Source organism: Tupaia chinensis, unplaced genomic scaffold (assembly GCF_000334495.1).
Source record: "Tupaia chinensis unplaced genomic scaffold, TupChi_1.0 Scaffold000146_1, whole genome shotgun sequence".
NCBI classification, from domain to species: domain Eukaryota; kingdom Metazoa; phylum Chordata; class Mammalia; order Scandentia; family Tupaiidae; genus Tupaia; species Tupaia belangeri.
In genome coordinates, this window is record NW_006159616.1 from 13,082,296 (window position 1) to 13,097,373 (window position 15,078).

At 44.9% G+C, this 15,078-nt stretch overlaps 1 protein-coding gene across 1 annotated transcript in view; it reads right to left on the bottom strand.

The window, feature by feature from the left end:
• Positions 1-15,078, bottom strand: part of PEX14 (peroxisomal biogenesis factor 14) — a 188,712-nt gene that overhangs the window by 111,496 nt on the left and 62,138 nt on the right. The window contains exon 3 of the mRNA XM_006145345.3: positions 12,284-12,368. Coding sequence (XP_006145407.1) covers positions 12,284-12,368 — 85 coding nt within the window. The remainder of the gene's footprint in view (positions 1-12,283; positions 12,369-15,078) is intronic.

Sequence of the window (15,078 nt, forward strand, 5' to 3'; positions counted from 1 at the left end):
CTGTCTCTCTCTATCTCTCTGGCGAGCGTACGCGCCCTATAGCAAAAACCTCTCCAAAAAAAAAAAAGTTCCCTGGGGCTAGCAGGTGCCATGGTAGTTAAAGGTGCTGGATTCCCACATGGCTGACTATGGTTCAAGTCCTGGACCTGGCAACTTGTTTTCTCACCTTCCCTTTTTCTCTCACTTTGGTCAAATTATAAATAATAATAACGAATGAAATTAAATAAATAAATAAATAATTTTTTTTAGAATGTTCCCAAAGACATGTGGTTTTACTACTGAAAATTTGACACCTGCATCCTCCTAGTCTCCAGATTCAAAATACTGGTATATTCAAACACAACTGAGAAAATGAAACACTACTACAACCCTTTTCAAAAACAGTGTTGAAGGGGGCCAGCAGGTGACATGGTGGTTAAGATGCCAGATTCCCACATGGCTGACCACAGTTCATGCCCTGGACCCAGTGGCTTGTAAATTCATGTAGGAGCATGTGCATACATGCCCAAAATCCCAAGAGGTATGCTAGGCACATGTGCATACATGCCCAAAATCCCAAGAGGAGAAGGGATTGCAGCATAACCATACCCCGAGGGGTGATTTCTCATTCTTCCTCTCTTTGTCTCTCTCTGGTGAGTGCACATATGCCATGGCAAAAACATTAAAATTTTTCAAATTTGTAAGTTTCTTAAAAACCTAAACACACACCTGCCATATGATCCAGCCATTCCATTAGATATCCCTCCAAAAGAAAATTCAGATTTATATAAAAATATTTATAACAGCTTTATTTTTAATATCTAAAAACTGAAAATGACCTGCTATGGATCGAATGTCCCCCCCCCCCAAAGCTCACGTTGAAATGTCAATGCCGCTGTGACGATATTAACAGGTGGGAGCCTTAAGAGGTAATTAAGTCATGAGGCTCTGCCTTCATGAATGATTAATACCCTCACTGGGAGAACGTTCTCTCAGGCGTGGGCTCCTGGTGAAAGGACAAGTTCAGCCCCATTTTCTCTCTGTCTCACATGCTCACTTGCCCTTCCGCCATGTCATAATGCAGCACTAAGACGCCTGCCATGCTGGCACCATGTTCTTGAGCCTCCACCACCATAAGTCAATAAACTTTTTTTATTCATTCATTTATTTGTTTATTTTATTTTTTGGAGAAGTTTTTGCTATAGGGCACATGTGCTCACTAGAAAGGCAGACAGAAAGTGAGAAATCACCCCTCTGGGGGGATGGCCACATTGCAATCCCTTCTCCTCCATTCTCCTCTAAGGATCTTGGGCACGCATGCACAAGTGTCTGGCGTAAGTTTAAGCCATCAGGTCTGGGATTCAAACCACAGTCAACTACATGGGTGTCCAGCAACATAGCCATACGCCAACTGCTGGTCCCTGATTATTAATTTTTTTAGAGAGATTTTTGCTATAGGGCATGTGTACTTGCTTGGAGAGACAGAGACAGACAGTGAGAAATAACCTCCCAGAGGGGTTAGCTATGCCGCAATCCTTTCTCCTCCATTCTCCTCTCAGGATTTTGGGCGTGCGCACATATGCGTCCGGCGTGAGTTTTAAGCCACCAGGTCGAGGACTCGAACCGCAGTCAACTATGTGGAAGTCCAGCAATATAACCATTACATCATCTGATGATCTCTATTTTTTATTATTATTATATTATTATTATTATTTAATTTGCTAAAGAGCACATACAGTCACCAGAGAGACAGAGAGAGAGAAAGCAAGTCACCAGGTCCAGGACTCAAACCATGATTGATCAGGTGGGAGTCCAGTGCCTTACCCACCATGCCCCCTGCCAGTCCTAGTCAATAAACTTCTATCATGCATAAATTATGCAGTCTGTGACCTTCTGTTACAGCAGCAGGAAATGGACAAAGGTACACCCCAAACTGTCCATCAGTAGGTGAATGGATAAAGCTGTACCATAGCCAGCCATATAATGGCATACCATACAGCAGTAAAAGCAAATGAACTACTGACACACATCATGACACAGACAAAACTCAAAATACTTACGCTGAGTAGAAAAGTCAGACCGAAAAAAAAAATCTGCATGCCGTATGACTCAGTTTATATAAGATTCCAGAAAATGCCAACTGATCTTTATGACAGATAAGAAATCAGGGCTTACCTACTGAGGATGGAGGTTACGGGGGTGGGGAGAGAGGGCAGGAAGAAAGGAATGTGAAGGGGCACGAGCAAACTTCTGGGGGTAAAGGGTGTATTGATTATCTTTACTGCGATGACAGTTTCACGAGAGTGTCAAAACTTTACAAAACTGTACACATTAAACATGTGTAATTTACTGTGTGTCAATTACACCTCAATAGGGCTGCTTAACAGTAAAAACAACCCTTAGAGTCACCTTGGGTCAATCTCTTCATCTCGCACATCCAATCTGCCACTGAGCATGGCTTACTCTTTCTTCTACCATGTCTTCCTTTCCAGAAAGTATGTGGTGTAGTTCAAAGAACCCTAGTCGGAAGACATAAGTTCTAGTTCTACTTATGCAATTTGTTAGTTTTACTTAACCTCTCTGAGCCTGTTTCCTCATCCATAAAATGGAAGAAAAAAAAGTTGCTCTGAAATTCATTGTCATGTATTCATTCATTTAACAAATACCTGTCAACCTGCCCAATAAGATTATAATGAAGAGGGACTGGCAGGTGGTGTGGTGGTTAAGGGCGCTGGACTCCCACATGGCCGACTACGGATTGAGTCCCAGACCTGGAAGTTTGTTTTCTCATTCTCTCTCTCTGTATCTCTTTCTCTCACTCACTCGTTTGCTCACTCTGTCCCTTTTTGGTCAAATTAAAATAAATAAAGTTAAATAAAATAATTCCTTTTTAAGAAAAGATTATGAATTAACTAATAAAGGGAAGAGCATTTCATAAACTGTAAAATTCCCTACGTAAAATGTCATTTCAGGCCAGCAGGTGGCGCTGTGGTTGAGGAACTGGACTCCCACATGGCTGAGCACGGTTCGAGTTCCAGGCCGGGCAGCATGAAAATCATGCCAGACACATGTATGTGAGTGCCCAAAATCCCAGGAGGAGAATGTAGGAGAAGGGACTGTGGCATGGCCACCCCCCACCCAGGGTGTGATTTCTCACTTTCCCTCTCAGCGTTATCTCTCTGAGAGCGTAAGCACCCTATGGTACAAACATAAAAAAATAAAAATGAAAAATAAACGTCATTTCTTATGTCCATTTCTACTGCTACTATCCCAGCCCAGATCTCCCACACCTGAAAATAGATGCAACAGGACTTTCTTCATAGCTGGCTTCATTACTGCCAGGCCAAGGCAGTTAGATACAGAGCCCAGAGTAAACTTCTCAAATAGTTTTGCTGCATTCAAGTCAATGTCTCAAAAAGTGCCACTGTCACTTGTACTATCGAGTCCTAACACTGGCTCCTCCTTGCTGCCTATCACCAAATACAATCCTCTTCCCTCCTGCAAACCCCATGGGCCAATCTGACTGACTGCACACGGGTGCCTGCAGGAGCCCCCTCACCAACAATGCCCTTCCCTATTTTCTCTCTATCTATGCCATTGCCTGCCAGGTCAAAACTGAGCTCTGTTGACCTCAGTAACTTTGGAAAAGAGTGTTCAGACTAGATACTGTAAGACTAAGGAAAAAATAAAAACTGCACATAAACACTGCACTCTGGTTGAGAAAGGCACAAGGTTAGCAATTCTGAAGCTACACGTAGACCTGCGCTGGACAAATAAATTATAGAATGGGGGGGGGACTGAGCTCCTTTTGAAATTTTTCCTGGAACCTTCGTCCATTCATTATACTCTGACTGAGGCTGTCTAGGTGGGGGTGCTAAAGATGCTGGAAGAATGAGGTGTGAGGGCTGCCCCGAGGAGCCTACAGTCAGCAAGCTCTATGCTGTAGCCTCCCCCGAGTGCAGCCCTGCTGGCCTCTACCTGAGATCCTGCTGGCACCTTGCTCTTGGACTTCCTGGGACACCCTACACCTCATGGACATACATGGACCATCAATAAGCACTCAGCATCCATTCCCGCGTCCCCCCTTTAAAATATATATACATTTCTTCCTTGAGAGAGAGAGAAAGACAGTATCCCCAACAGGGTCTTGATGCCACAAGCAACCTCCCTCCTTAGGCAGCCTGGCTCGTGGGCATGCGTATCTGGTAGACTCGAGAAGGTCTTCAGGTGCGAGCCCAGAACCTTCCCAAGTGGACCAGCCTTGTGGAGCATCTCATATTACCCCACACCACTACCCAGCCCCACTCCCACATCCTAATGAGCCTCCTACTCTGTAGACTCAGGTTTTCATGAAGTGCCTAATATAATAATACTCTGCACACGACAGTTACTGAATAAAGGCTGACCACCCAACCAGTGGCCTAGAACCCATAAAAGATCCAATAAAAAAACAAAAGAAGGCCTGGCCCCATAGTGGAGCAGTTAAGCATTATAGATAGAAAGTGTAATCAATGTGGCTGACCAAGGTTTGAGTTCCAGTCCCAGCAACTTGGAAAACGTGTGAGGCACATGTGTGTGTGCCCCAAATCCTGACAGGATAAAGGAGGAAAAAAGACTGTAGTGTGACTACATGACAAGCTGGGAGGAAATCTAAATTTTCACTGTATATCCTTCTTTACTGTTTGAATTTATTCTTTTCTTCAATTGTGTTTTGTTTTGTTTTGGAGAGGTTTTTGCTATAGGGCGCGTGCGCTCACCAGAAAGAGAGAGACAGAGAGACAGAAAACGAGAAATCACCCCCTGGGGAGATGACCATGCCGCAATCCCTTCTCCTCCATTCTCTTCTTGGGATCTTGGGCATGCACACGTGCCCAGCATGAGTTTAAGCCACCGGCGGGTCCAGGACTCGAACTGCGGTTGACTACATGGGAGTCCAGCAACATAGCCATTACGCCAACTGCTGGTCCTTTCTTTAGTTGTCTAATTCTTGCGGAAAGAGAGTGAGAGATCTTCAACAGGGTTCGCATGTTGTAACCCACCCCCAGCCAGCCAGGATTACAAGCACTCACATATGCACCTGGCTCGTACAAAGTGACCTCAGGACACAAACCCAGCACCTTACCATATGACCTCAGCATTGCATTGCCACTGTGTCATCACGTTGGCCTGTTTGAGAATTTTTTAAATGATGTGCACATCTTAACTTCTTTTTTTCTGTTTAAAGATTTCTGCCATAGGGTACATGCTCTTGCAGGAGAGAGAGAGAGAAAGTGAGAAATCACCCCCTGGGGGGATGGCCACACTGCAATGCCTTCTCCTCCATTCTCCTCTTCGGATTTTGGCACACTCACACACATATCCAGTGTGTTTTCGAGTCACTGAGTCTGGGACTTGAACTACAGAGTTGACCATGTGGGATTTAGTGCCATAACTATGACACCAACTCCTGGCCTTACATGTTATCTTCTAAAAAACAATGGTCTTATAATACTAAGATACATAACAATGTCACTTTAGTAACTTTGCTTTTCTTGCAGTACTGCTGTAAGCACACAAGTTTAAGAAAAGAATCATTCTCCATATTAAGGAAAAAACATCAGGGCCAGCAGGTGGCGTGGTGGTTAAGGTGATGGATGCTCACCAAGGCTGACCATGGTTCAAGTCCTGGACCCAGAGGCTTGAAACTTATACCAGGTGCATGGACATGTGAGCCCAAAATCCTAAGAGAAGAATGGAGGAAAAGGGATCGCAGTGTGACCATCCCCCCAGGGGATGACCCCAGTGTGACCATCCCCCCAGGGGAAGTGATTTCTCACTTTCCTTCTGTCTCTCTCTCCTGTGGCAAAAACCTAAAAAGAAGAAAAAGAAAGAACAAGACAAAAACATATAAATAACTCAAAAAAAAAGAAAAGAAAAACATATAAATAACTCAGTAAATCCGAAAGAGCTCCTCTCCTCACAAGCTCCTCTATGCTTTTCCTCCCATCACAGAGTAAAGCATAGGAAACTACTTGACTTGGCTCACCTTCTTGGTGAAGCAAGAGCTAACAGCGCCCCCTGAATAGGGAAGCCGTGGTATCTCTAATTCCCCGGCATTCAGCTGGCCTAGCTGCTGTAGATCTCATTCTGGATGCTGAGAAAAATCTGTGGAGTTCAAGACAAGTTTGGATAACAAGGGGAGCAGGAAAATTGATAGGGGGGAACCAGACAGTGTGATGAATAGGCCAGTCCAGAACAGCAGGTGACGGATATGCAGATGCAAGACTGGCAGGGAAGGAAGACGGTCCGTTCATAACAGATGGATGGAGATGCTCAATCATCCTCAGGAACGAGCCCGCGGCTGCCACACAGCCCTGCCTGCTCGGCACTGGCAGCTCCTCGCTCACCCGCAGGGCGCACACCCGCCCCAGAGGCTCTCTGCCCTGTACCCAGGGCAGGGCGGGGCAGGGCACGGCAGGGCAGGGCAGGGCAGGGCCAGGGGTGGTAAGGGCAGGCGGTCTTGGGGAAGATGCCACTCTACTGCACACTGGGCTGTCAAGGATCAACTGCACACGGGCTCCTCTCACTGTGCCTTCTTCCTCCAGGTTCCAAAAACATGACTCCTGAGAAAGATTTGCACTGCGAGGGTGACCAAGGGGCTGTCCACACATAGGACTGTTCATGTTAAAATAAGGACAGTCGGGCCGGCAGATGGCGTGGAGGTTGAGGTGCGGGATTCCCATATGGTCGACCGTGGTTCAAGTCCTGGACCTGGCAGCTTGCTTTCTCACTTTCCCTCTCTCTCTTTCTCTGTCTCTCTCTGGTCAAACTGAAAAGTGACAATAGTAAATAAAATTAAATGAATAATTCTTTAAAAAACAAAACCAGGACAGTCACAAAACTTACCGCCCATTGTCCTCTCTTTTTTCTCTTCCTCTACATAGTCAGTGAGACAACCCAGATCGACCTATTCAATTCAAGCTTATAACTGAGTAGAACCTGTGGAGGGTCCTCATTTCCTCCAGCCATCTAAGTCAAACAGGGAAGGAGGAAACAGTAAGAACCATTCAAATCCCAGCTCCTCTCAGACAGGGACATCTTGCAAAAATGTCCATGATACACCAGGTTCCATCTCTCCAGCAAATGTAAGAGTGAATCTGAATCTTGAGGCCATAATCCCTGACTTGTTAACAAAGAATCGGAAGGGCCAGACAGCCCTGCACAGAGCCAAAGCTCTTCCTTCCAGCTCAGCGCGGGAGTTTCCGGGGAGGAGGGACCCGGCCACAGTGAAGCCAGGGGTGGTGGCCGGCAGGCTCTCTGCCCCTCCCCCAGTTATCTGCTGGACCCGGGCTCTAGGAAGAAAAGCTTGGTGAAAAGACTTCTGGCTTTACTAAGACACATTAAAGAATTAATTATACAGTAAAGCTGAAGGAGAAAATTAATTTTAGAAACACAAGAGGTTACAATTTTTTTTCCTGGAGATGGGGGAGGAAACACAGTTATTTTCGTTTTCATCCTGGGGGCACAAGCTGGGAGCTGTCCAGTCGATAACCTGGCCATCAGAACAAGGTTTGTAATTAAAAGGTCAGTGACCTGGAAAGCCAGGGCCCCACTCCCAGAGCTTCTCAGTAATGACGGAGCTATTAAATTAAGACTGTTATGAAATCAATGCTAAAAAAGCTTTCATGGTAACGAGATTCCATTCAAGGACATGCAAACTACCTCATGAAATGAACGTAAATGATAAAAAAAAAAGAGAGAGAGAAAGAAAGAAAGAAAAGTAATAAAAGAGTTAAATTGAAATCTGTGTAAGAATTTACTCCCCCTTAAAATATTCCAGTGAAAGAAACCCTTCACATCTACCCTCCTACCAAGGTTGGACCATTAGGTTTCTTCCTCAAGTTCATTTCCAGCAAGGAGGCAGTTTTGCTACTGGGGGTTCCGCTTCCAGGAACAGAGGAAAGATAAGATCTAGTTTCACCTTTTAGAACGAGAAAGTATGGTGTTGAGTTTTATTTGTTCAGTTTCCCTCCCCTACCCTGGACTATTTATTGGATGAGGGAGGAAAAAAGCCCTTTATTTATACACTTGAAAAGAGCACAATCAAGTCGAAGTGCCCACCACCGCCACCCAGCCTTACTCTGCCGGGTTAGACAGAAAAGCATGTGATGTTCATCTTTCTTCTGGAAGCCTGCTTTGCCACAGCTACGTTAGAGTGAGTTAACAGACAATTCTACCCACCCCAACCTCATCCACCTGCTCAGCCCCATCGTCCCCACCACACACACACTCCTACCCACCCTATACTCAGCCTGCGGAAGTGCTGGGAAGCAGACTGCATCGTGCATTTGTGGCTGGGGAGGGGGGCAACTCAACATAAGCCTACTCACAAGGACTCCCAAGCCTCTAACTTTCTGGACTGATTCTATTGCTGTTCGCAAGTTACTCTAACCTCCTGACTGCAATCTGCTTAGAGCCCAGATAGGATGCCTGCTTGGCAAGAACTACTTCTATATATAGACCAGTGCTGGGAGGGCTTGAACCCCACACACACAGTCCAATTATCTTCATGTGTGGCTGACTGCAGCAGACGCATCATCTGCAAAATCATGTGGTCAGAAAGAAAACAAAACACTCATTCTAACACTCTGAAGGTGAACAGCTGCTTTTCTCTTTCATCCAAAAAGTTCCTGATAGAAGGAAGAAACGCTGTAAACACAAAATAGCAGTACATACTTCAAAAAAATGATGAATGATTCTAATAACTTCATGTTTCTCATTAATGACTCCACATCAGACTTTAAAGCATCCAAAAGAGATCTCAAAACAACACCCAAAGAGCCCAAACGAAAGAGGCTCCTAACCCTTTGCAAACCAGTGCTCTTCCATCCCTATCCCACGCCCTCCCCACTGTCCCGGCCCAGCCCCCCAGCACCCCCATCACAGAGAGCAGCACACTTAACCTGTCACTAAGAGGCAGGATGCAGCCCCTGCTCTGGGCTGTGGTTTCACAATGAAACAAACTCCACTGATGCGCCTAAAGTAACCCTCATTTTCCACTGAACTGACATGCACTACAGGGACCTCAATTTCTATATTAAATATTAAATAATATTAAAAGAAAAACAAAATTGGATTTGCCTTTTCAGGAAAGAGATGTTTATTAAAAAAAAGAAAGTCAAGATTATAATTCAAGTCAGTGCTCTGCTGCAATTCCCCGAAGTGACATTTGCGAGGAAAAGCCAAGACTACAGTAGCTGAGAGCTCTCCCACCGCCCGTGCTCCAAACCAACCGCTGCAACGATCCTGCGGGGAGACTGAGAGAGGATGCCAGAACCCTGGTCCCGCCCGCCCCCACGGTCAGCGAGCCAACTTTTCCTTCCACCACTACAGTTAGGGACGGGATGGAGGCTCCTCATCCCCAGCACAGACCGTGCCAAGCTATGCCGATCATGTAAGCCTGACCCAAGGAACAGCCGGAAATTAAAAAAGTGAAGTTTAAATCCACGAAGGGGCTTTTCTTCCCCAGACGCCAATCAAACCTTGGAATCCTCTGCCCAGAAAAGGTCCTGCCAGAACCTACTCTACTGGGATTCGACTCGGAAATGGATAATTACTGACTAAAGCAGCATTTTAGAGGATAATGGAGATGGGTGATTAACTTCAGTGATGCTGGGTTTAAGTACAGGAGTAGACTCCTGGTTCTTTTTAGAGGAAGAAGGGTAGGATAGCCTCTCAAGCTTCCAGAGGCCTAAAATTCTCAAAACTCTAACCCACACGACGGGTTGAGAAAGAATGAAGCCCACTCAGTTAATAAACTCTCATTTCCTTCAGGTCTCTGCTCCAACGCAACCTTGGAGACATTCTGACATTTGCCCTGTTCGAAATCATATGCCACCCGACACCAACCCTGGGTTCCTCAACCCTGCCTTCCCAGTTTCATTCTTCCCCATGGCGCTTTCTATTGGACAAGCTACGTATCTCATTTTTCCTTCTGTTAATTATCTGCCTTCCACCCACTGGACTTGAAGCTCTGAGAGGGCAGGAATTTTGTCTGTTCTGCTCTATGCTCATCCCCAGGGCGTGACACAAGATGAGCAGTCACTCTTGGATGTATTAATTAATTAATCGATTGTTTTTTTAAAGGAGCAACAAATAATACTTGCACGAAATGGTTTTCTCTCTACAGTAATTATTAGCCAAGTAACTCAAAAGAAGTATTATTTGGTCCAGAGTTTCTCTCTCTCTTTTTTTTTCTCTCCTTCTCCCAGCCAGGGATTTATTAAAATTAAACAGATTAGATGGAGCTCCTGATACTAAAACTGCTCAGCAAAGCCTGCGGTGGGGAAGTGCCGAGCAAACACCAGAGACATTTGTCTCTAAATTGCTCTAAATACCTTCTGCAAATGAAATTCTAACCCAGCTGCGTTTGAGAGAAAATGAGGACTAACTGGTCATTGTCGGTGGAAGAGAAGATCAGGCAGTTATAATATTGCACAATATACTGGGGCTAAGGATCTCTCAGCAACCATAGATTTTGTCTCAGGTTACCCCGGGTAATCAGCTCAGCTTTTAGGCTCAGCTTTCCCCAGCTTCAATGCTTTGATGAGAGAGCTGAAATCCCTGAGCTTTTATGATTAATTACTCCCCATAGGTACACATATTTCAAGGAAAAACTCTTTTATGGCATGATGCTTGCAGAGTGGAGAGGCCAGCCAACACGCTCCAAATTTTAATAATCTCCTAATGATGGGGGGTGAGCAAGATGCAGCCAGCAAGCACACTGTGGCCCTCACCAAGTCTGTCACAGGGACCTGGCCTACCGTGAACCAGCTGCCTATGAATGAAACGCCTGGGCTTATTCTGCCCAAATCTTGTGAGCGCTGCCCTGGGATGTGAGAAGTTGAAGGCACCAAAACAGTCCCACAGCACCACTTTGGTGGGAAACGGCAGACCGGACCTAGGAAATGCCACCAAACCATTCTATTACGTTTTTTTGGGTTTTTTTGTTTTGTTTTGTTTTGTTTTTGTTTTTGTTTTTTTGACAGACAGACAGAAAGTGAGAAATTCTCTTCTTACTCCTGGAGAAGACGGTCACACCACAATCCCTTCTCCTCCATTCTCTTCTTGGGATCTTGGACCCACACACACAGTGTGAGTTTTAAATCATCAGATCTAGGACTTGAACCATGGCCGACTACATGGAAGTCTAGCAACATAACCGTTACGCCATCTGCTGGTCCCCCATTCTATTATAGCCAAAAATGATTGAAAGTTCAAAACCAGAATTTTCAGGCCAATGTTCCAGCTCCTAAAAAACAGTTTTGTTAGCAGGTAGCATGGTGGTTAAAGTGCTGGACTCCCACATGGAAGATTGTAATTCAAGTCCTGGACCCATCAGCTTGAAAATCACACTGGGCACATGTGTGTATGTGCCCAAAATCCTGAGAGGAGAATGGAAACGAAGGGATTGTGGTGTGGCCATCCCCCCTGGAGAGTGATTTCTCACTTTCCCTCTCTTTGTCTCTCTCTAGTGAGTGTGTGTACCCTATGACAAAACCTTAAAAAAAAAAAAGTTTTGTTTTGGGAGGGAAAAAAAATCACTTTTCCCCCTCTTGGTGGCTAAGAGCCTTTTTTAAAACAACTTCCCAGTTTTCTGAGGATTCTTCAGTCCTTTGACAGGTCTGGCCATGCTCATCCTGGTTATTTTCATTTTACAAAAAGAAAAATGTCTAAGTTCCAACAGAACCAGAAGAGATTCTTTCTGTTTCAGACAATATTGAATTTGTCAGGATTCATTTTATCCCTGCTTACAGAAATACCATAAAACCAGTAATTTACCACTTCAATCTGTAAATCAGACTGACCCCAAGCTTGACCTTAACCTGACCTTGTTTAGTCATCTCATTTCCCTTGTCCTTCATTTCTTTCTTCCTCATTCTTTACCAAGCAGCTGACCTCCTAACCTAAAGCCAGTCACTCTGCAGACGGGGTCACTTGGCAAAGAACAGAGCAGAAAGCAGAAGTCTTCCACAGTCTTTTCCAGTGGGCTACTGAACGCTGCCTTTGCCATGATGTTCTAGGCTGAGTCCTTGGCCTTATATCGGGTGCCTAATTATCTGAATCATGTAATCTCTCTGTTCCATTGTAAGGAAAGAAACCTACATTCCTCACCCGGGCAGGCCTCACCCCTAACTCCCCACTCCTCCTAGAGTGGACGGCAACAGGAGGTCCTTGTACTCAGCACCTGCGTTCCACACTGTGGCTTCTATCTGCCCTTCCCCAGTCCCTTTCTGCCAGAGCAGTGGGCCGTGGGGAGTCGTACCTTTCTTCTTAAGGAATGCTCTCCTCGTTGCAAGTGGGCTCTGGCGGACCCGGGAATTCTGTAGAAACTTCACTGCTGTGGCAATCTGGTAGGGAAGATAAAACAGAGAAGAAAAGTAAACTTCAAAAGCCTGAATTTCAAGATTAAAAATCCTATGAGTTTTTCCCAGGGCTTTTAGGAACAAGCATACCACTTCGGTCAAATATATTACCAGTTATTTCTTAAATATAAAAATTACCTAAATCAAAGATTATACAGTTACCCCACCTGTTTTCATTGGCTTGCTGTATCTGAAGTTATCAAATCTAAGCCGCTCAGCCTAGCTTTTCCAGTTCTCCCCTGTTCAAGCTGTTTCTTCAACCCCTCAACAGGGCTGGCCATGCTCTCATCTGTGTCACTACACTTGGGCCATGCATGTCCTCTTTCTGGAAGGCCTCCCTTTCCCACCTTTACCTGTCTAAACATTATCTATCACCACCACCCCACGCACGCGTGCAGACACATACACACACACACACCAGCACAGCCCTTTTACAGCCTGCTCTGACTTCTTGAAGCCTTCCCTAAATAAGCAAGCTACTCTGATCTCCCTCTTAAGTTCTTCAATGCTTGTAGTGTGTAGCATATAATTGAAGACATAATTACACTGTCTTCTAACATTCAGGCTGCCTCCCCAACTACACAGCAAGCAGCTGAAAGAAAGAGACCGTGGTGCTGGACAGAGCCTGGCCAAGTGCTGAGCTCCACCAGCTGGGGTGTTACGTGAGAGAGACAACACATGGCCTCTCACGCTGGCCCCTCTCATGCAGTGGACTGAGTTCTGGAAAGCCTTCGAAAGGCAGAGCCTAGGGTTCCTTGGCTAAGAGCTGCTTAGACTGACAGGTTACCTACCTACCCCTGGTAATGAGTATTACTTAATGAACTCTTACTCTCTATGAATAAGCCAAGTAGGGGATAGAGCGAAGACTGTGGGTGGCATCACCCTTCGCACCACTCAGCACAGGGAGCGCCGGGCCACTGCTGTCTGATCATCCCAGATGCCAGTCCTCTGGGTGGGAAACACCAACCTGCCCCAGGCAGGAAAGGTGCTGTGTTAAATGACTGGCATTATTCACTTCAGTAACACCAAGAGTAATATGGTCTCAGGTTTCAGGTAAAGTCAACAGGACCTGTTGTTCTCTCAAAAGTTGTTGAAAGAAAAAATGTGTAAGGGCCAGATGTAAGGAAGTTTTCTAAAATCCTTCAAACTGAGGGTCGCACTTATGCAGAGACTAAAACAGAAAGTGCAGCGACTGTAAATGAAATCCAAATTACAAATCATCTCCTTCCTCATATTTTTAATGAATTTAATCTTGAAACCACACAGACTTCTTAGGAACAAAAGATATGAGAATAAATCAGAAAGAAAGGAAGAACATAGAAACTCTTTCATCTATCTGCCTGTAACCCTTCTGTGGGAGGCTTACCCTCCACATTGTCCCTAAAGGATAAGCTGAAGTACCCTGACTGTTCTGGTCCGGGCTGGTTACCACTAAGGCATATTCCTGTTCCTAGAGGGCCCGCCAGCTCCACAACCAGGGCTCACCACCATCATGAACAGCAGGGCTAATCAATCAGTTCTGGACGATGAAAATCCACACTTTGACTTTAGAATCCCCAAACTACACGCTCACTCCTTAGCCCCTCAAACCTATCTCAAGGTGCACCAAAATCAGGAAAAATCTTACAAACAACGCTGATGTGTTTAAATGAAGAGATAGGAGAGGGGAAAGATAAATAAAAAAAGACAAAAAATAAATAAGGAAAGAAAGGGGACTAGGTAGAGAATGCAAGGGAGAAAGAAAGCAAGAGGTCAAAAGAGAGGCACAACAGAAGAGGGGCAAAAAAAGGAAAGAAGAGAAGTGAGAAAGGAGGAGAAAAGCAAAAGATTTGGAAAGAGCGCGGACAGACACACAATCACAGGCCCCGGACTACACAGCTCAGATGGCTCGGGGATAATCATTTTTCACCTGGAGAAAAAAATACACCTTCAATACACAAGAAAATTCCAGTATTTGTATCGTGTGGCAGTGTCTGTGTGCTGTGCTGTGTGTACCAGGTGTCAGAGGAAATGTGGATGAGCAGGTCCTGAGCAGTAGATGCTAATAGCACAGCTCCCCTCGTTTACCTGTGGAAACAGGAGCCTTTCCTTCATCTTTCCAAAATTTTCCATGACAGAGAAAGAAAACAGGAGCCCACCACTAAAACGCACAGGTTTCACCTTTCTTTTTTAATATAGTCCTTGGTATATGCATTTCTGGTCAGAGAGCAAAGTTCTGATGGGTTTAATGGTGCACTCAATGCAGTGCTTGGCGCATTCCATCAATTTTTTTTTTTAAAAAATTGCATCTCTTATTTCTTTAAATACATTAATCAGCCTAGTGTAGGCAAAACGGATCCATCGGACAATGCAATAAACATGAATTATCATCTATCCAACACGCATAATGGCTTAAAAATACATAATAGCAGGTGTAGTTTAAATGATTAGTTATTACACCTGTGGTGGGTCTGATTCAATTGGGAAAAATCATCTTTAATAGGTTAAAAGGTTTAGATCACCATGCTTTCCTTAAAGTGGCTGCAGAGAGGGAATGATGGAGTGCTCTGTCATTAGTAATTCATTTAAGAAGAACGTGGGGGATACAGCAAAGAACAGCATAAACGAGCGAATCCAATTTAAACATCAGGTAAAGTAGAAAACACCTTTTAAAAAAGCAAGATAAATGAATTTGGAAGGGAGATGAAATTGACGT